At 48.7% G+C, this 21,366-nt stretch overlaps 2 protein-coding genes and 1 pseudogene across 2 annotated transcripts in view; 1 reads left to right on the plus strand and 2 right to left on the minus strand.

The window, feature by feature from the left end:
* LOC122545940 (uncharacterized) overlaps positions 1-21,366 on the plus strand; it is a 72,107-nt gene that overhangs the window by 21,592 nt on the left and 29,149 nt on the right. The gene's annotated exons all lie outside the window — the stretch shown is intronic.
* Positions 2,197-6,621, minus strand: LOC148144442 (uncharacterized). Its single transcript, XM_087974755.1, has 2 exons — positions 6,538-6,621; positions 2,197-4,085 (listed from the first exon to the last, which is right to left on the minus strand). Exon 2 carries the CDS (start codon positions 3,375-3,377, stop codon positions 2,577-2,579), a length of 801 nt encoding a protein of 266 aa, XP_087830881.1. The 5' UTR covers positions 3,378-4,085; positions 6,538-6,621; the 3' UTR covers positions 2,197-2,576.
* On the minus strand, positions 20,050-21,279 carry LOC148144443 (uncharacterized; annotated as a pseudogene).

The following is a 21,366-nucleotide window of genomic DNA, read 5'->3' on the forward strand; positions in this document are numbered from 1 at the left end:
CATCAGGTGGTTGTGGAGAATGAGATCATGATCACAATTTATATCCAAAGGAGTCTAGTGTCATGGAAATGTGACACATCAAACAATTTTAGATTAAATCTTTCACCTTTAGAATAGGTTTCTGCTCTTTGGTATGTTAATCCCAGAACTTGTTTTTTGTTACCTTCTCAAGAATGCTACTCAAATGCAGAGCTTTTCTAACAGTAAGTGTGAATTCTGTCTGCGCCCGAATGTTGAGTCAGGACTGACATTGTTCTTCGAGAAAAACTCTACATTTAAATGACATTTTTGAGAAGGTAATTTATAGATTAGGTTGTAGAGGTTAGGGTGGATTGCCTGTGCTAAATTACCCTTAGTGACCAGGGATGTGAAACTTAGGGTGGATTGGCCATGGGATGGATGTGGGCGAGATGCTCTTCAGAGGGCTAATGTGGAATAGATGGGCCGAATGGCCTGCTTCCACATTGTTGGGATTCTATGACTCCCTCCACAAAGGAGCATTTTATCTACTTTTATCCTGTCAAGCCCCTTTCAGAATTCTACTGGTTTCAATAAGACCACTTCAATAAGATCACTCAATCAGGATTCCCAAACTAAGCTTGTCCCACTTGCCTGCGTTTGGCCCATGTCCCTCTAAACCTTTCTATTCATGTACTCATCCAAATGTCATTTAAAATTTGTAACTTCATCTGCATCTACCACATCCTCATCCAAGTTCATTCCACGTGTAAACCGCCCTCAGTCAAAACATTGCCACTCAGGTTCCTTTTAAATCTTCTCCTCTCACTTTAAAGAAATATACCCCCTAGTCTTGAGCTCCCCTACGCTAAGCAAGAGCCTTTTGGTGTTCACCTTACCTCCACTGCCCATGATTTTATTAATCTCAATTATGTCACCCCTCAATTTCCTGTGCTCCAGTGAATAAAGTCCCAGCCTCTCCTTAGAACTCAAACCCTCCAGTCTTGGCAACATCCTGGTAAATCTTTACTGAACACTCTCTAATAGAATTCTCCCTATTACAGGGACACTAGAAGCATACTCAGTACTCGACAAGTGGCCTCACCAACATCCTGTACAACCTCAACATGATGTCCCAACCCCTCTACTCAAATGGTGTGAACAATGAAGGCAAGTATGCTAAATGCCTTCTTGACCACCCTGTCTAGCAGCGATGCAACTTTCAAAGAACTGTGTACCTGAACCCCACCATGTCTCTCTTTTACAGCACGACACAGGGCCCTACCATTATCTGTACAAATCCTGCCCTTCCTTGTTTTAGCAAAATGCAAGCCCTTTCTTTTATTAATACCTCACTCATACACACGTGTTCTCTCAGACACCCACACATACAACCCAACACACTCACAGGCATATACTCCATCACACTCTCACTTTACCAAACATGCACACACTCTTACGTGCACTCATGCACAAACTCACATGCACGCATTCACACATCACTTTGTGGGCAAACTTGTATTGGCAGAATTATGTTTGCAGATACATTTTACTTTGCTCAAAAAGTGCACAAACTGGAGACAGTCAATTCATGTAATATTTTATAAATTCCTACTTTGGAATGAGAACCAGTCTGATTCAAGATTGGGTTATTGACAGACTCAAACCTCACACCTTTAATGCATTGTCTGGGCTGAGGTGTCACTTTTTTTAAAAAAAACCTTAAGTCATCTCGAGAATGTGAATTAATAGTAGTTCTGGGATTCACAGATTAATGAACTGAAACCTGCAACTCATTCTAAAAGGTGAAAGACTTAACAGCAATCTTGGTTTGTTCAATATGTCATTTCAGTTGCATGACACTGATCTTTTGCTATAAAATCTGTGTCTTATGATCCTGTTCCACAGTTACACAATGAAGGAGCAGCGCTCCAAAACCTCACACTTCCAAATAAACCTGTTGGACTATAACCTGGTGTTGTGTGATTTTTAACTTTATCCAGCCCAGTCCAACATCGGCTCCTTCACATCGTTTCTATTGAACACAGCCCACACCACCCGATGCTGCCACGAAACCTTACAACGCCGATGAAACGACACACTCTGCACTCCTGAAAAATTGACAATTTCTCACGGTACTGGCTGCTCATTCACTGATCCATCTGATATTCGACATTGGAAGCTTAGTGCAGGAGGCTGAAAGAAATTAGTAGCTTTAAAACAAAAACCTCTCGGAGCTCAAAGCCTTCAATGAGAGTCTGAGCTCGGCATTAAGTTCACTTAACCTTTATTGTGACCCAACTTTGTTACAGCTTCAAATCCCCCTCAGCAAAAAAGCAGAGAAAAAGTAACTGCTTTTTAAACAGCTCAAGGTCAAAGCACACTCACTCACGCATACACACCCACCCCACCGCACTGTCTTTACTATCGATCAGCACCGAGATGTCCCTTTCTAATTGGATCCTTGGTACAGCTGTAACCCGGAGGAAGTGTTGCCTCACTCAGCAATTTCAACCCATACCCTGTATAGCGCCATCTGCCGCAGTGGGATTCAAACCCGGGAGTCCCGGGAACTGGGTTGATGGTCCAGTGAATAATGGAATTCAGCCGTCGCTCCTTCAATCCCCCTGCGATTGTACGTGAACTTGCTGGTGCCTCCGGAGGTTGGAGGAGCGGGTGAAGACCTTCCCACACTCGGGGCAGGGGAATGGCCTCTCGCCGGTGTGTATCCGCTGGTGGGTCAGCCTGTCGGAGGAATTGCTGAAGGCCTTCCCGCACTCGGGGCAGCTGAAGGGCCTCTCCCCAATGTGGACCCGTTGGTGGGTCAGCAGGTTGGAGGAATTGCTGAAAGTCTTCCTGCACTCAGTGCAGCAGAAGGGCCGCTCCCCGGTGTGGACCCGCTGGTGCCTCAGCAGGGTGGAGGAATTGTTGAAGGCCTTCCCGCACTCGGGGCAGCTGAAGGGCCTCTCTCCAGTGTGGGCCTGCTGGTGCCTCAGCAGAGAGGAGGAATTGCTGAAGGCCTTTCTGCATTCGGGGCAGCTGAAGGGCCTCTCCCCAGTGTGGGCCCGCTGGTGCCTCAGCAGAGAGGAGGAATTACTGAAGGCCTTCCCGCACTCGGGGCAGCTGAAGGGCCTCTCCCCTGTGTGGGCCCGCTGGTGCCTCAGCAGAGAGGAGGAATCGCTGAAGGCCTTCCCGCACTTGGGGCAGCTGAATGGCCTCGCCCCCGTGTGGACCCGCTGGTGCCTCAGCAGAGAGGAGGAATGTCTGAAGCCCTCCCCACAGACAGGGCAGGGGAACGGCTTCTGCCCGGTGTGACTACGCCGATGAATCTCCAGGGAAGATGGGAAACGGAAGCCTTTCCCACAGTCACCACACTTCCACGGTTTCTCCAAGAGGTGGGATTCCTCAGGTTTCTCCATGGCCGAAGTGTGGAGCCACTTCCTACTGTGAATTCCTCTTTCCAGGCCGTATGGCTGTTTTAGGCTCCACACTCAGTGCGCTGCAATGGTAGGGTCTCTCATCCAGTCCCATTGATGCTGAAAACGTACTCAAACAGGAACCAAAAAGCTTTACTCCTTCTCACAGAATCATAGTTGAAAACCTTTGCGGTCCCGATGGATTGAGTGACTGTCAGACATTGACGTCAAAGTGAGGACTGCAGACGCTGGCGAGTCAGTGTTGAAAAGTGCAGCGCTGGAAAAGCACAGCAGGTGAGGCTGCATCCGAGGAGCAGGAGAGTCAACGTTTCGGGAATAAGACCATCATCTGTTGATTTTGAAACTTCCGTCTTCAGATTTTCAAATACAGTCGCGGCTCAACTTACGAACTTAATCCGTTCCTGGACCCGGTTCGCGAATTGAATCAACTTTTCCCATTGTTCGGATAGCGTAAGAATGCTTGGACGGCTGTTCACAGCTCACGCGCCAAAGACGAACTGAAGGAGATCACTCGGGGCCCGATGAGCTTTTGCGTTCAACAAGCGCGTAGCAAAGCAGAACAATGAAACCACGTGGTCGCACATGGGCTTTTTGCGTTCGTACCTTGAAGCAAAATTTTACGTACAATCCTGTTCATAAACCGGTTTGTACATGAATAGGGTCGTTCGTATGTCGAGGTGCTACTGTACTCTGTATAAAGAAATTACAAAGGTCATCACTGTCAGTGCAGGGTAGAAATTCTGAACAAGGAATTCTACTTTCTGTGGAATATTCTTTTCTTCTGTTATTCCACAAAATTGAAAGCACCATCCCACTCTCTCTCCCCCTCTGTTCTCACTCCGCTCTAACTAATTCCTCCTGAGGGTGCTGATTCAGGATCTTATGGAGCAGAAAAGCAAAAACGTCAAGACTGCCATCTCTCTGAACTTTGAATATCTCCGCCTGAAAAGCTAATATCTTTCACAACACAGATACTGCTGAGAGTGAGCAGGTCTGATTTGGGGAAGCAAAACGAAAGTGTCAATTCAGGGTGAACCTGCCACGCAGCTTCTTTAGGAACAACCAGACAAAACGGTTAACGTCCCCGGGAGGGTTGGAGCAAAATGAGACGTCAAGGCATTAACATTGACAGTAGAGAGAAAGTGAACCTACTCACGTGGCAAACGTTAGTACAACGCCAGAGTCATAGAGATATATAGCACAGAAACAGACCCTTCTGTCCCCAACACGACTGTACTGACCAGATATCCTAAATTAATCTAGTCCCACTTGCTGGCATATGGCCCATAGCTGGGTTCATCCCCACCCCCTGTCCTGAGACCTGATGCCTCCAAGCTGACCCTCAAAGGTTCGGTTTGTCCCTCCATTCTTTCCCAGGTGTCTTTTGTAGATTTTGAAAACTTTCCCAATCCTCTGAGTATAGGATTTGGGAAGTTATGTTGTCGCTGTACAGGACATTGGTTAGGCCACATTTGGAATATTGTATGCAATTCTGGTTTCCTTACTATCGGTAAGACGTTGTGAAACTTGAAAGGGTTTAGGAAAATTTACAAGGATGTTACCAGGGTTGGAGGATTTGATCTATAGGGAGGCTAGGGCTGTTTTCCCTGGAGCGTTGGAGGCTAAGGAGTAACCTTATAGAGGTTTACAAAATCATGAAATGCATGGATAGGATAAATAGCCAAGGTCTTTTCCCTGCGGTGGGGGTCCAGAACTAGAGGCCATAGGTTTAGGGTGAGAGGGGAAAGATACAAAAGAGGTTTTAGGGTCAATTTTTTCACACAGAGGGTGGTACATGTTTGGAATGAGCTGCCAGAGGAAGTGGTGGAGGTTAGTACAATTGCAATATTTAAAAGGCATCTGGATGGGTATATGAATGGGAAGGGTTTTGAGGGATACGGGCTAGGTGCCGACAGGTGGGACCAGATTGGGTTGGGATATCTGGTCGGCATGGATGAGTTGGACCAAAGGGTCTGTTTCCATGCTGTACATCTCTATGACTAGTTGGACTAAAGGGTCTGTTTTTGTGCTGTATGACTCTGGAACTGTTCTATACTGGTCTTAAAACTATGTTCTTGCCTTCCCCCACAATCATCCACTTCTTTGTTGTTCAAAAATCAGATGAACTCAGCCTTGAATATATTCAATGACACCCTAACTGCAGGAAGACACCCCCACTTCTGAACTCAATTCCTCTTGCTAATATAACGCTTGCCTTGCTGATTGCCTGCTGCACCAGTCTGACAACTGGCAGTGACTGGAGGAGGAGGACACTGAGGCCTCTTTGCCCATCCACACATCAGTCTCGATGAAGGGCTCGTGCCCGAAACGTCAACTCTCCTGCTCCTCAGATGCTGCCTCACCTACCGTGCCCTTCCAGTGCCACAATCTTTGACCCTGATCTCCAGCATCTGCAGTTCTCACTTTCTCCACATCCAAATACATCTCCATTTAAACAATGCACCTCCTTTTGTGTTTTTCTTTGCCACAGCCAAGGCTATAACTTCATATTGTGGTACTGCATTTGCCCTGTGTTTGCTGATTGTGGTCCTCTCTATATCAGGGAGAGCCAGCGCAAACTTGTGAAAGGTTCACTGAGCATCACAGCTGGGTCCACAGAGCTGACCAGACCTCCCAGTCACCACTCATTTCAATTCCCCTTCCCACCCCCTTTCTGACATGACCATCTTTGGCCTCCTCCATTGCCACAACGAACCTAACTGCAAATTGGAGGGACCACACCTCATCTTCCAGGCAGCCTACAGCCCGAAGGACTCAATGTTGAGTTTTCCAATTTCAAAAAACCTCCCTCCTCGTTCCCTGCCACCAACCAGATTCATTCCTCCCATTGACCAACCAGGTCGTACCCTCTCCCTGTCTTGACCTATCCCCACTTCACTCCCACCCCCTTTATCTGCAGCTTCTACACCCAGCCCCAGGCCCGAGGAAGGGTTACACCCGAAACGTCGACTTCTCCATCTCCTGCCTGTCTATTTTGCAAATTGAGACACAGACCTGGACCAACGTTTCCGGAGTCTGTCCCTCCCGGATTCACTCTCTTTTCTTTCAGTTGCTGCAAGTCAACAACTGAACCCCAGAATGAAAAAGAAATGGAATGGGAGCAAGAGAGTGCCATACTCACATATCTGGGACACAGGAAGGAATTTGCAGTCTGGGTAAAGCTCAATCTTTACTCAGACAGAGAGGATCAGGAGTCGCAGCTTGAGAAGTTCATGGTGCAACTTCCGCATTCAGACAATGGGCTGGCTCTGATTGGTAGGAGGACCAGTCTTCTTCCAGTCCTCCAATGCTGCCTATTGGTCAATCAAAAGAAGGTCTCGCGCCTTTTTTTGTGCACAGTGATGAGCATGCTCAGTGTTTTGCTGACACTGGCCAGCATGCGCACTGCGTTGCTGACACCGGCAAACATGCGCAGTATGCTCTACGGGGATGTTGGTATTACTGACAGATTTTAAGTGTCCAAATGCCAACAGGGGAAAAAAGATAGAGCCACAACTTTTTTTCCTATGGCTCGATATTTTATTCCTTTTGCATTTTGTCTGGCTGCTCAATTTTTGTATGTCTTTTCCTCTTGTTATGGGGGAAAGGCGCCGAGACCAGAACTGGAGGGCATAGATTTAGGGTGAGGGGGGAAAGATTTCTGAGGGTCCTTAGGGGCAACCTTTTCGCACAGAGGGTGGTATGTTTATGGAATGAGCTGCCAGAGTAAGTGGTACAGTTACATTATTTAAAATGCATCTGGATGGGGTTATGAATACGAAAGATTCAGAGGGGTAAGGGGTGAAATGCTGGCAAATGGGTCACTAAATTAATTTAGGACATCTGGTCTGCTCTACAACTCTGAGTCTATTTTTAGATAGTATGGAAAATAAAGAGCATGAAAGCATGGAGATCACTGCCAATTTGTTGCAAAGGATAGTGGAAAGCTCTTACACTAATTAGCAGAGTAAGGTTGAGGCTGAAAGGTCACCATGGCAAGATGAGATAACAGTCAGTAAAGTTAGACTCACCTACTAAATATAATTGACAGGATTGGGACAATAAATATTTGGGACATGATATTAAATATCTAATTAATAATTAGTAGAGTCAGCCTGCTTGAGACTATTGATAATAAATATCTAATCATGACATTGGGAAAATATTAAGTAGGGTCTGGAATGCAAGACCATTGTTGCAAAAGCTGGCACTAAATCTCTAACTGTGACATTAGAATAACATTAAGTAGAATGAAGAAAAAACTATAAGGGCACAACTAAAGAGATAATGGGAATTAACATCGCTGGTTTATTGTGTAGCTAGCGTGAGGTACTTTTGATTAATATAGTTGGATATGCTGATAAGCTAACAAACACACTGCTGAGCTGGAGATAGTGCTGCCCCCTCTGTCCAGGAGTAAACGCTGGAAAGGTGATATTGTTCATAGGGAAGAGGATGGTCTCCGGCTCCACTCTGATATCTATCAGCTAGTAAATGTGGCAGAACGATGGAATTTAATCTCCAGGCATCTTGGGAAATTTATTAAGGGAAGGAAGGAAGTAATAAATAGTAGATCCCTACAGAGTGCTGAGGAACAAAGGGTCCTTGCTGTCCAAGTTCAGAGATCCCCAAAGGTATCAGTACAGGTAAAACAGGGGATGAGGAAGGCATAGATTTGTACTTTTTCACAGAGAGGGTGGTGCGTGTATGCAATGAGCTGCGAGACGAAGTGGTGGAGGCTGGCACAAATCTAATTTTTAAAAGGCAGCTGGATGGGTATGTGAATGGGTAGGGTTTAGAGGGATCTGGGCCAAGTGCTGGTAAATAGGATAGATTAATTTCAGATATCTAGTGAGCATGGATGAGATGGACTGTTTCTGTGCTGTACAGCTCTATGGCCATCCACTTCATTTTGAAATGTTTTCACGACCACTTGGAACACCCTGTTAGGGTTCAGAGTGTGCCAGGTCCTGACACCTCCTTCCTCACTCTGGATCAGTGGTGCTGGAAGAGCACAGCAATTCAGACAGCATCCGAAAAGCTTCGAAATCGACGTTTCGGGCAAAAGCCCTTCATCAGGAATAAAGGAAGAGAGCCTGAAGCGTGGAGAGATAAGCTAGAGGAGGGTGGGGGTGGGGATAGAGTAGCATAGAGTACAATAGGTCAGTGGGGGAGGAGATGAAGGTGATAGGTCAGGGAGGAGAGGGTGGAGTGGATAGGTGGAAAAGGAGCTGGGCAGGTCGGACAAGTCCGGACAAGTCAAGGGGATCATGTTGTTGGAGGTTAGAAACTAGGATGAGGTGGGGGAAGGGGAAATGAGGAAGCTGTTGAAATCCACATTGATGCCCTGGGGCTGAAGTGTTCCGAGGCGGAAGATGAGGCGTTCTTCTTCCATGCGTCTGGTTGTGAGGGAGCGGCGGTGGAGGAGGCCCAGCACCTCCATATCCTCGGCAGAGTGGGAGGAGGAGTTGAAATATTGAGCCACGGGGCGGTTTGGTTGATTGGTGCGGGATTCTCGGAGATGTTTCCTAAAGCGCTCTGCTAGGAGGCGCCCAGTCTCCCCAATGTAGAGGAGACCGCATCGGGAGCAACGGATACAATAAATGATATGAGTGGATGTGCAGGTAAAACTTTGATGGATGTGGAAGGCTCCTTTAGGGCCTTGGATGGAGGTGAGGGAGGAGGTGTGGGCACAGGTTTTACAGTTCCTGCGGTGGCAGGGGAAAGTGCCAGGATGGGAGGGTGGGTCGTAGGGGGGCATGGACCTGACCAGGTAGTCACGGAGGGAACGGTCTTTGCGGAAGGCGGAGAGGGGTGGGGAGGGAAATATATCTCTGGTGGTGGGGTCTGTTTGGAGGTGGCGGAAATGTCGGCAGATGATTTGGTTTATGCGAAGGTTGGTAGGGTGGAAGGTGAGCACCAGGGGCGTTCTGTCCTTGTTGCGGTTGGAGGGGTTGGGTCTGAGGGCGGAGGTGCGGGATGTGGACGAGATGCGTTGGAGGGCATCTTTAACCACGTGGGAAGGAAAATTGCGGTCTCTAAAGAAGGAGGCCATCTGATGTGTTCTATGGTGGAACTGCTCCTCCTGGGAGCAGATACGCTGGAGGCGGAGGAATTGGGAATACGGGATGGCATTTTTGCAAGAGGTAGAGTGGGAAGAGGTGTAATCCAGGTAGCTGTGGGAGTCGGTGGGTTTGTAGAAAATGTCAGTGTCAAGTCGGTCGTCACTGATGGAGATGGAGAGGTCCAGGAAGGGGAGGGAGGTGTCAGAGATGGTCCAGGTAAATTTAAGGTCAGGGTGGAATGTGTTGGTGAAGTTGATGAATTGCTCAACCTCCTCGCGGGAGCACGAGGTGGCGCCAATGCAGTCATCAATGTAGCGGAGGAAGAGGTGGGGAGTGGTGCCGGTGCCCTTTTTATTCCTGATGAAGGGCTTTTGCCCGAAACGTCGATTTCGAAGCTTGTCGGATGCTGCCTGAATTGCTGTGCTCTTCCAGCACCACTGATCCAGAATCTGGTTTCCAGCATCTGCAGTCATTGTTTTTACCTCGTTGATTTTAACCCGACTGCGAATCCTCTTGCAAGGATGCCTGCCTTGAAGAAGTTTTCCTCCTCTCTCTACAAGATTCTCAGGGAGTCTCTCTCCCACTGCAACTCCCAGGTCATTTCCTCTGCCCTGAAGCTCTTCAACCATGTCCTGAAACAAACCCGCTACCACAGCCACGTTTGCTTCCTCAATGCCTGTCTCCGTAACCACCTCATCCCACACGGACTCCGGACCACCTTTAAACCAGCAGAGTTCGGACCCGAATAGGACAAACAGTACAGGCTACAGATTCAAAAACACCAGCAACAGTTCTCCTTCAAGATCCTCCGCTCCACACTTGCAGCAATGCGCCGGCACCTAACCTCGCTACAGTCAGCCCTGCCTCAGCTGAGGGCCACACTCTCTCAGAATTGCAAAGGACCCACTCTGTACTACATCCTCAGGAGAATCCATACTCTCAACAAACAGTATTTCAATTCCATCTCAAACATCAAAAACTGTAAGTACAACAAACTTTTATCTACCCACCTCCATAACCAGCGCTTCTCAAACATTCCAGAAGATTTCCCTGGCCTCGGAAACACCATTAGCCATGCGGCTGATGCAGCTACCACCCCCACGCTGATTGATGATGTCACTTCTGCCCCCATCATGGCCACTCCCACAGCCACTTCCGCCCCTCACATCATCGCCGATGCCACACACTCAGTGACTTCTGCCACGCCTACTGCCGTTTCTGCCACTTCCGCCCCCCCACCAGCGCCACTCACCTGCATTCTGCTGACACGCCCCCCACACACCCCACTGTCACTATCCCCACCCCCCAGGACCCCGAGGGGAACACTACCCCTGCTCATGACTCTACCCCCATTCCCCCCACCATCACACCCACTCCAGATACTGGCTCCGACCCACTCCCAGCTCTACACCCACACCAGCTCCCAGCTCCCAGCCCTGCCAAGTTTTCACCATCCCTCCAGACCTCCCCCTCACTGAGGACGAACGATCAGTCCTCAGCAAAGGACTCACCTTCGTCCTCCTCCGTCCACGCATCAATGAATTTAATACACGCCGTGACATCGAACAATTCTTCCGTCGCCTCCGCCTCCGAGCTTACTTCCACAATCAGGATTCCCGCCCATCTTCCGAGGACCCCTTCGCCCACCTCCAACACACTGCATTCACCTGGACACCCCGTGCTGGCCTTTTACCTGCCCTCGACCTCTTCATTTCCAACTGCCGCCGGGACATTAACCGCCTCAACCTGTCGACCCCCCTCCCCCACTCCAACCTCTCACCCTCACAACGCGCAGCCCCCCAATCCCTCTGCTCCAATCCTGACCTCACCATCAAGCCAGCGGACAAAGGGGGCACAGTGGTAGTCTGGCGCACTGACCTCTACATCGCTGAAGCCAAACGCCAACTCGAGGATACCTCTTCCTACCGCCCCCTTGACCATGACCCCACCCCCCCATCACCAAACCATCATCTCCCAGACCATACAGAACCTCATCACCTCAGGAGATCTCCCACCCACAGCTTCCAACCTCATAGTCCGGGAACCCAGCACTGCCCGGTTCTACCTCCTTCCCAAGATCCACAAGCCTGACCACCCTGGCCGACCCATTGTCTCAGCATGATCCTGCCCCACTGAACTCATCTCTACCTACCTCGACACTGTCCTATCCCCCCTAGTCTAGGAACTCCCCACATACGTACGAGACAGCACCCACGCCCTCCACCTCCTCCAAGACTTCCGTTTCCCCGGCCCCCAACGCCTCGTCTTCACCATGGATATCCAATCCCTCTACACCTCCATCCGCCATGGCCAGGGCCTCCAAGCCCTCCGTTTTTTCCTCTCCAGACATTCCCAACAGTACCCCTCCACCAACACTCTCATTCGTTTGGCCGAACTGGTCCTCACCCTTAACAATTTCTCCTTTGAATCCTCCCACTTCCTCCAGACCAAAGGGGTAGCCATGGGCACACGTATGGGCCCCAGCTATACCTGTCTCTTTGTTGGCTACGTAGAGCAGTTGATCTTCCGTAATTACACCGGCACCACTCCCCACCTCTTCCTCCGCTACATTGATGACTGCATTTGCACCACCTCGTGCTCCCGCGAGGAGGTTGAGCAATTCATCAACTTCACCAACACATTCCACCCTGACCTTAAATTTACCTGGACCATCTCTGACACCTCCCTCCCCTTCCTGGACCTCGCCATCTCCATCAGTGACGACCGACTTGACACTGACATTTTCTACAAACCCACCGACTCCCACAGCTACCTGGATTACACCTCTTCCCACCCTACCTCTTGCAAAAATGCCATCCCGTATTCCCAATTCCTCCGCCTCCGCCGTATCTGCTCCCAGAAGGAGCAGTTCCACCATAGAACACACCAGATGGCCTCCTTCTTTAGAGACCGCAATTTCATTTCCCACGTGGTTAAAGATGCCCTCCAACGCATCTCACCCACATCCCGCACCTCCGCCCTCAGACCCAACCCCTCCAACCGCAACAAGGACAGAACGCCCCTGGTGCTCACCTTCCACCCTACCAACCTTCGCATAAACCAAATCATCCGCCGACATTTCCGCCACCTCCAAACAGACCCCACCACCAGGGATATATTTCCCTATCCACCCCTCTCCGCCTTCCGCAAAGACCGTTCCCTCCGTGACTACCTGGTCAGGTCCATGCCCCCCTACGACCCACCCTCCCATCCTGGCACTTTCCCCTGCCACCGCAGTAACTGTGAAACCTCTGCCCACACCTCCTCCCTCACCTCCATCCAAGGCCCTAAAGGAGCCTTCCACATCCATCAAAGTTTTACCTGCACATCCACTCATATCATTTATTGTATCCGTTGCTCCCGATGCGGTCTCCTCTACATTGGGGAGACTGGGCGCCTCCTAGCAGAGCGCTTTAGGGAACATCTCCGAGACACCCGCACCAATCAACCAAACCGCCCCGTGGCTCAACATTTCAACTCCCCCTCCCACTCTGCCGAGGATATGGAGGTGCTGGGCCTCCTCCACCGCCGCTCCCTCACCACCAGACGCATGGAAGAAGAACGCCTAATCCTCCGCCTCGGAACACTTCAACCCCAGGGCATCAACGTGGATTTCAACAGCTTCCTCATTTCCCCTTCCCCCACCTCATCCTAGTTTCTTACCTCCAACAACACGATCCCCTTGACTTGTCCGGACTTGTCCGACCTGCCCAGCTCCTTTTCCACCTATCCACTCCACCCTCTCCTCCCTGACCTATCACCTTCATCTCCTCCCCCACTGACCTATTGTACTCTATGCTACTCTATCCCCACCCCCACCCTCCTCTAGCTTATCTCTCCACGGTTCAGGCTCTCTGCCTTTATTCCTGATGAAGGGCTTTTGCCCGAAACGTCGATTTCGAAGCTTTTCGGAAGCTGCCTGAATTGCTGTGCTCTTCCAGCACCACTGATCCAGAATCTGGTTTCCAGCATCTGCAGTCATTGTTTTTACCTCCTTCCTCACGTCTCCTGTGCATTTTAAATCAATAATACCAGTTGTATGTTACTGAGTTAGTACACAGACACATACAATATAATCAGAATTTCTATTCGGTACAGACAGTGATGACTTGTTTCAACTTTGCTAACAGGGTATCAGAAGGGGAGGATCTGCAGACAGAAATCTTGGAAGAAATTCCATAACAAGATCTGACAGAGTCACTCAATATCATTGGGGGGGGGGGGGGGGGGGGGTTGAGTCTGGAAAGAGAAATCCATTCGACCTGCTTCAAAAGGTACTGGACATCAGTGTGAGCAGAGGAGCACTCAGAGAGGAACACACCAGTGAACTGAGCTTTAACTGGTTACACAGAATGAGTGTGTGTGTCCCAGTGAGCTGACTATGGGAAGGAGCTTTAACCAGTTATACAGACTGAGAGAAGGGCTGTGGCATTTATTTTACCCTGGAACATCAGAGTCTTAGGGGTTACCTTGGAGAGGTTTATAAAATCATGAGGGGCATAGATAGGGCAAATAGCCTAGGTCTTTTTCCCCAGGGTTGGGAGTCGAAAACTAGAAGGCATAGGTTTAAGGTGAGAAGGGAAAGATTTAAAAGGGGCCGAAGGGACAACTTTTCATGCAGAGGGTTATGCATGTATGGAATGAACTGCCAGAGGAAGTGGTGGAGGTGGGTACAATTGCAACGTTTAAGAGGCATTTGGATGGGTATATGAATAGGAAGGGTTTGAAGGGATATGGGCTGGGTGCTGGCAGGTGGGATTAGATTAGGTTGGGATATCTGGTCAGCATGGGCGGGTTGGACCTAAGGATTTATTTCCATGCTGTACATCTCTATGATTAGCACTCGGAGTGTGGCTCCTTCGTCAGGTGATTTTGGAGAATAAAATCATAAGGCACAGAATGGATGGAAAAACATTACAGTGCACTGAAATGATATATTGAAAAACCCTGGATTGTTAAGTATTTCATCTTTTAGTATGGGCTGCTCATATCATTCATTTGTAAATCCCAGAATTTCCTGAAAGACATTTTCTTGAGATAACTCAAGGTTTTATAAGGAAAGGTGACATCTCAGCTCTGACAATGCATTAAAGGTGTGAAATCAGGGTCTGTCTGTATCACAATCTTGAGTCAGACTGGTTCTATTTCCAAAGTGGAACTTACAAAATATTACATGGATTGAACAGCCTGCAGGTTGTGTATATTTTGAGAAAAATAGAATGTTTCTGCAAAAATAATCCTGCAAATACAAATTCACCCCCACGGATGTATATGTGTATATGTGTGTGAATGAGACAGAGGAAAGTCTATTTCGTGCTGTATATCCCGATGTCTACTTGATAACAGATGCTTTAATTCTGCTGGTGTAAATATTGTTGTAAATCATAGTTGGGTATGAATAGTTAGATGTTAGGGAGAGAGAATGCCTCAAGTTGGGCACTGTAAGAACCGTGGGAGAGCACTATTTTTGGTTTACTTCCTCATGAACAAACGTTAAGCACGAGCATTTATTTATTTCTAATTTTGTTCTGTTTTTCTTGTTTGATTCCCAGCTAGGATTACACTCTGTGTCTGGATGGTTGACAGGCTGGGGGATTGTGGCTTGGGTCTTGATTGAATGTTTTATTGTTCCAGAAGGTGTAGAGGTGGGGGGGTCAAAGCTTCAGCAGAAATCCAGCAGAGCAGAACAGACCAATATCTTACTCTGTGGGTACAGGGACATCAGAGGACAGAGAAATCAGGACCTGAAATCCAAGCTGACACCAGACTTCCCTGTGATTAGTGCTTTGATGAGCAGCATCAACCCTCTACCTTCACCGAGCTTCCCATTTGACTATCACCTCAATATTCAGGATCCAATCCTTGTCATCCTGAAGCCATGCCTCTGTAAGGAGTCTCAGATCATAATTATTCTCTTCAATGTGTGCAGTCAATTTTGTTACAATGCACCACACATTCAGAAACATCGTTTTTAGTTTCAAGTTTTGTGATCTTCAGAATCCAATTTTGATTGTTGGTACATTTACTCACCTTGTCCCTTTCTATCGTCCTTTGATGGTCATTTTCCATATCACTACATTGCTCACCGGCCTTGATTTGGATTGGCCATGTAAATTGCCCATAATGTCCAGGCATGTGAAGGTTAGATGGGTTAGCCATGGGAAATGCAGGGTTATAGTTTCATAGTAAAAGAAGTAGGAGTGGGCCATTTGGCCCATCAAACCTGCTCCACCATTCATTATGATCATGGCTGATATATCCGTCGTCTGAGATCCTCCTCCCTGCATTGTCCCAACTACCCTTAATTCCATACCATGCAAATACCCATCCAACTATGTTTAGAATATACTTAATAAAGATGCCTCTACTGCTTCCTTGGGCAGAGAATTCCATAGATTGACTACTCTCCAGGAAAAGCAGTTCCGCCTCATCTCCGTCCTAAATCTACTCCCCTCAACTTGAGGCCTGGTCTCATCCACCAGCAGAAATCACTGGATAGGGTAGGGCTTCATCCCCACAGTGCAATGAATTCCCACTTTCCACCAACCTCTCAGATGTACTCACTCACTCGGTTGCTGTCTCACAAATGAAAGACTTCATTGTAACTTATTTTGCTCCCAGTAAGGGCACAACATCTTGGAAAGCTGCTCTGAAAGTCCAACCAGACATCTGCATTCACTGAACAAAATTCGAGTGTTACAGCTCAGAAACAGACCGTCTGGCCCAACTTGTCTGTGCTGACCAAATATCCTAAATTAACCTTGTCTCATTTGCCCACATATGGCCCATATCCCTCTAAACTCTTCCTATGCATGTACCCATCAAAATGGGTTTTAAATGTTGTACCTGTTCCAGCCTCCACCACTTCCTCTGGCAGTTCGTTCCATAGATGCACCACCATGTGTGTGAAAAGGTTGCCTCTCATGTCCCTTTCCCCACTCACCTACCCTGGGGAAAACACCTTGGGTATTGACTCTCCCTGCCCCTTATCAAGGTTAACGCTCAGCATCCGATGTACAGAAAGTGAGACCTGCAGATGCTGGAATCAAAGTCTAAAAGTGTGGGGCTGAAAAAGCACAGTAGGACAGGCAGCATCTGAAGACGAGGAGAGTTGACATTCTAGGCCCGAGCCCTTCATCAGGAATGAAGGATGGATGTACAAAGGGGCCTCAGTGTTCTTCTACACCAGTCATCAGACAGATGCAGCAAGCAATCAGCAAGGCATATATATGGAAGATGAACTGGGATTCGAAGTGGGGATGTCTTCCTGCATTTAGGGGCCCATTGAATATATTCAAGGTTGAGTTCATCTGTTTTTTGAACAACAGAGTGCGGATTTTTATGTTGTGTGGATGAAGTGGTTTTTTTTTGTTGAGAGTAGTTTATGTATTGGATGCAGGTACAGTAGCTGTGAGAGGACCTTGCGAAGTGTTGTTTCTGCAAAAATCACAAGACTGAGTCACGGCGGGGGGATATGTTAAGTTAGATATGCTTGCAAGCAGTTACAAGTAGCTGCATCTTGCTTCTGCAAAAATCACAAGGCAGAATTGAATTAGATTTTGAATTAGATTACCTACAGTGTGGAAACAGGCCCTTCGGCCCAACAAGTCCACACCGACCCGCCGAAGCGTAACCCACCCAGACCCATTCTCCTACATTTACCACTTACCTAACACTACGGGCAATTTAGCGTGGCCAATTCACCTAACCTGCACATTTTTGGATTGTGGGAGGAAACCGGAGCACCCGGAGGAAACCCACGCAGTCACGGGGAGAATGTGCAAACTCCACACAGTCAGTTGCCTGAGGCGGGAATTGAACCCGGGTCTCTGGCGCTGTGAGGCTGCAGTGCTAACCATTGTGCCACCGTGCCGCCCACAAATTGTGAGGATATATTCCAAGAAATAACTAACTAAAGGAGGTGGATTAGTGGTGCTGGAAGAACACAGCAGTTCAGGCAGCATCCAAGGAGCCCTCTGGTTTCCAGCATCTGCAGGACTTGTTTTTACCTGACTAAAGGAGATGGTCGACTGGTAGAAGCAGATGTATTAACATGACCGTAGCAATGGTCACGCATATAGGGAGTTAGTATGAACAAGATAACCAAATAAGACCCTGTGTTGCATCAGCAAAAGTAATAAGACCCAGCTATCGGTTGGGGAGGGGGGGCGGGGTTGCACGCCACAGACAGATGTGGTAAAACGATTAGATTAGCAGAAGTAAGAAGGGAGTCTGGAACAAACTCAATCTTCATTCAGGGAGAGAGCAGCAACTTCCGAAACTCGTGTTCCAGCTTCTGCATTCAGACAATAGGAAGGCTCTGATTGGCAGGAGGACCAGTCACCTTCCGGTCCTCCACCACTCCTGATTGGCCCACCAAAAGAAAGTCGCGAGGCACTTGCGTGCAGCGAGGGGCATGCGCAGTTTCATCCTGACGCCGGCGAGCACGCGCAGTCTGCTCTCTGGCGATGAGGCTGTTACTGACAGAATTTAAGTGTCCAAATGCCAAGAGAAGTAAAAAAGGGGAGCTGCATAATTTTTTTCCCCCTGTGACATTTACCTTTCCGATACGCCCCATGACTTTATAAATCGAAATAAGGTCACCCGACAACTTGTGGTCGTCGATAGGGCGACCAGAACTGTACTCAGTCCTCTCCACGTGGTCTCACCAATGTCCTGTACAACCACAACGTGATGTCCCAACTCCTGCACTGAACGGTGTGAACAATGAAGGCAAGTGTGCTAAACGCCTCTTTCACAACCCAGTCTACCAATGATGCAACTTTCAAAGAACTATGTACCCGGTTTGGAGATGCCGGTGTTGGGCTGGGGTGTACGAAGTTAAAATTCACACCACACCAGGTGATACTGCAACAGGCTCATTTGCAAGCATTAGCTTTTGGAGCGCTGCTCCTTCATCAGGTGGTTGTGTCTTATGATCCTGCTCCACAAACACCCCATGAAGGAGCAGTGCTCCGAAAGCTTGTGCTTCCAGATAAACCAGTTGGACGATAACGTGTCATTGAGAGATTTTTAACTTTATGTACCAGAACCACTCCACGCTGCCCCGCCCCCCCATGAATCTGTTCTAGAACACGATGCAGGGCCCTACCATTAACTGTACAAGTCCTGCCCTTCCTTGTTTTAGCAAAATGCAACCCCTTGCCTTTGTCTGTCACTGGCTCAGACACACACACACCCTAACACTCACACCATATCACAGGCTTATACTCCATCTCTCTCACACACTTCTCAAACTCGCATGCCCGCACACACACTCTCATGCACACACAGTCACACATAAGTCTATGGGGTGAATTTGCATTTGCAGAATTATATTTGCAGATATATTCAATTTTGATCAAAAAGCACACAAACTGCATGCAATATTTTATAAATTCCTACTTTGGTTAATAGAACCAATCTGATTCAAGATTGGGATACAGACTCGAACCTCACACCTTTTATGCAGTATCTGAGCTGAGACGTCACCTATTTTTATAAAACCTTAAACCATCTCGAGAAGGTGAATTAAAAGTAGTTCTGGGGTTTACATATTAATGAACTGAAACCTGCAACCCATGGTAAAAGATGAAAGACTAATCCGCAATCTAGATTTGTTCAATATCTTATCAGTTGCATGACACCGTCAGCTTTTGCTATAAATTCTGTGTCTTATGATTCTGCTCCACAGCTACCTGATGAAGGAGCAGCGCTCCAAAAGCCAGTGCTTCCAAATAAACCAGAAGGAAGATAACCTGGTGTTGTGTGATTTTTAACTTTATCCACCCCACCGGTCCAACACCGGCACCTCCACATCATTTCCAGTGGACACAGCCCACACCTCCCAGTGCTGCCAGGAAACTGTACAATGACAATGGGATGATGTAGTTCCCGCACTCCTGAAAAATTCACAATTTCTAACAATACTGGCCACTCATTCACTGTTGCAACCGATACACAACATTGGAAACATAGTACAGGAGGCTGTCAGAAATAAGCACAACAGGTCAGGCAGCATCCGAGGAGCAGGAAAATCAACATTGCCCGAAAAATGGAGATTTTCCTGCTCCTTGGATGCTGCCTGACCTGCTGTGCATTGCCAGCACCACTCTAATCTTGACTCTGATCTCCAGCATCAGCAGTTCTCACTTTCATCTGTAAGAAATGAGCAGTTTTAAAACAAAAACCTGTTGCAGTTCAAAGCTCTCAATGAGAGTCTGAACTTGGCGTGAAGTTCAGGTAATCTTTATTGCGACCCAACTTTGTTACAGCTTCAGAATCTCCCAACAGAAAGGCATAGAAAAAGTAGCAATGTTTTAAAAACAGCTCACAGTCAAAGTGCACACACTCCCTCCAACCCCTCACTTTCTTCATTATCGGTCACCACCAAGTTGCCCTTTGTAATTGGATCCTTGGTACACCCTTAACCCGGAGAAAGTATTGCCTCACTCAGCATTTTCAACCCGTATCCTGTATCCAAGTAAGTTGGATGGACAGTGCAGAGTCAATCATACTGCTGTGGGTCTGGAGTCACGTGTAGGCCAGATCAGGTAGAGGATGCAGCTGGGACGACTGAGTGAATCCTCTCCCTTAAAAAGAACTGCGTGAATCAGGTGGGAGTTTTCTTCCACCCCCACCCCACCGACAATGGTTTCACCGTTAGATTCTGAACTCCAGATTTCTGACTAAATTCCAATTCCACCATTTGCTGCAGTGGAAATCGAACCCGGGAGTCCCCGGAAACAGGTTGATAGTCCAGTCGATAATGGCACTTGGCTGTCATTCCTTCAATCCCCCTGCGATGGCACATGAACTCGCTGGTGGCTCCGCAGGTAGGAGGAGCGGGTGAAGGCCTTCCCGCACTCGGGGCAGCTGAAGGGCCTCTCCCCCGTGTGGACCCGCTGGTGCCTCAGCAGGTTAGAGGAATTGCTGAAGGCCTTCCCGCACTCATGGCATGGAAACGGCCTCTCCCCTGTGTGGACCCGCCGGTGGGTCAGCAGGTTAGTGGAATGCCTGAAGGCCTTCCCACACTCGGGGCAGCTGAAGGGCCTCTCCCCGGTGTGGACCCGCCAGTGGGTCAGCAAGTGAGAAGAATACCTGAAGGCCTTCCCACACTCTGTGCAAGGGAACAGCCTCTTCCCAGTGTGGACCTGCTGGTGGCTTAGCAGGTTAGAAGAATTGGTGAAGGCCTTCCCGCACTCAGGGCAGCTGAAGGGCCTTCCTCCCGTGTGGACCTGCTGGTGCCTCAGCAGGGTGGAGGAATTACTGAAGGCCCTCCTGCACTCAGGGCAGCTGAAGGGCCTCTCCCCAGTGTGGACCCGCTGGTGCCTCAGCAGTGGGAGGAATTACTGAAGGTCTTCCCACACTCGGGGCAGCTGAAAGGCCTCTCCCCTGTGTGGACCCACTGGTGGCTCCGCAGGTGGGAGGAATTGCTGAAGGCCTTCCCACATTCAGGGCAGCTGAAGGGCCTCTCCCCTGTGTGGACTCGCTGGTGGGTCTGGAGGTTGGAGGCCTGGGAAAAGGCCTTCCCACACTTGTGGCAGCTGAGGGGCCTCTCCCCCATGTGGACCCACTGGTGGGTGTGGAGGTTGGTGGAATCGCTGAAGCCCTTCCAACAGACAGGGCAGGGGAATCGCCTCTCCCCAGTGTGGCTGCGCCGATGAGTCTCCAGGGCAGACGGGAAACGGAAGCCTATTTTGCAGTCGCCACACTTCCACGGGGCGGGATTCTTCTGGTTTCTCCATGGCCGGAGCTTCAGCCACACACAAATGTGTGCAGAGCCTATTTCCCACTGTGAATTCCTCTTTCCAGGCCATATAACTGCTTCAGGCTCCACACTCAGTGCACTGCAATGGTAGGGTCTCTCATCCAGTCCCATTGATGCTGAAAACGTACTCAAACAG

Source organism: Chiloscyllium plagiosum, unplaced genomic scaffold (genome assembly GCF_037043375.1).
Source record: "Chiloscyllium plagiosum isolate Xiang-an unplaced genomic scaffold, Cpla_swu_hap1 HiC_scaffold_27, whole genome shotgun sequence".
Taxonomy (NCBI): domain Eukaryota; kingdom Metazoa; phylum Chordata; class Chondrichthyes; order Orectolobiformes; family Hemiscylliidae; genus Chiloscyllium; species Chiloscyllium plagiosum.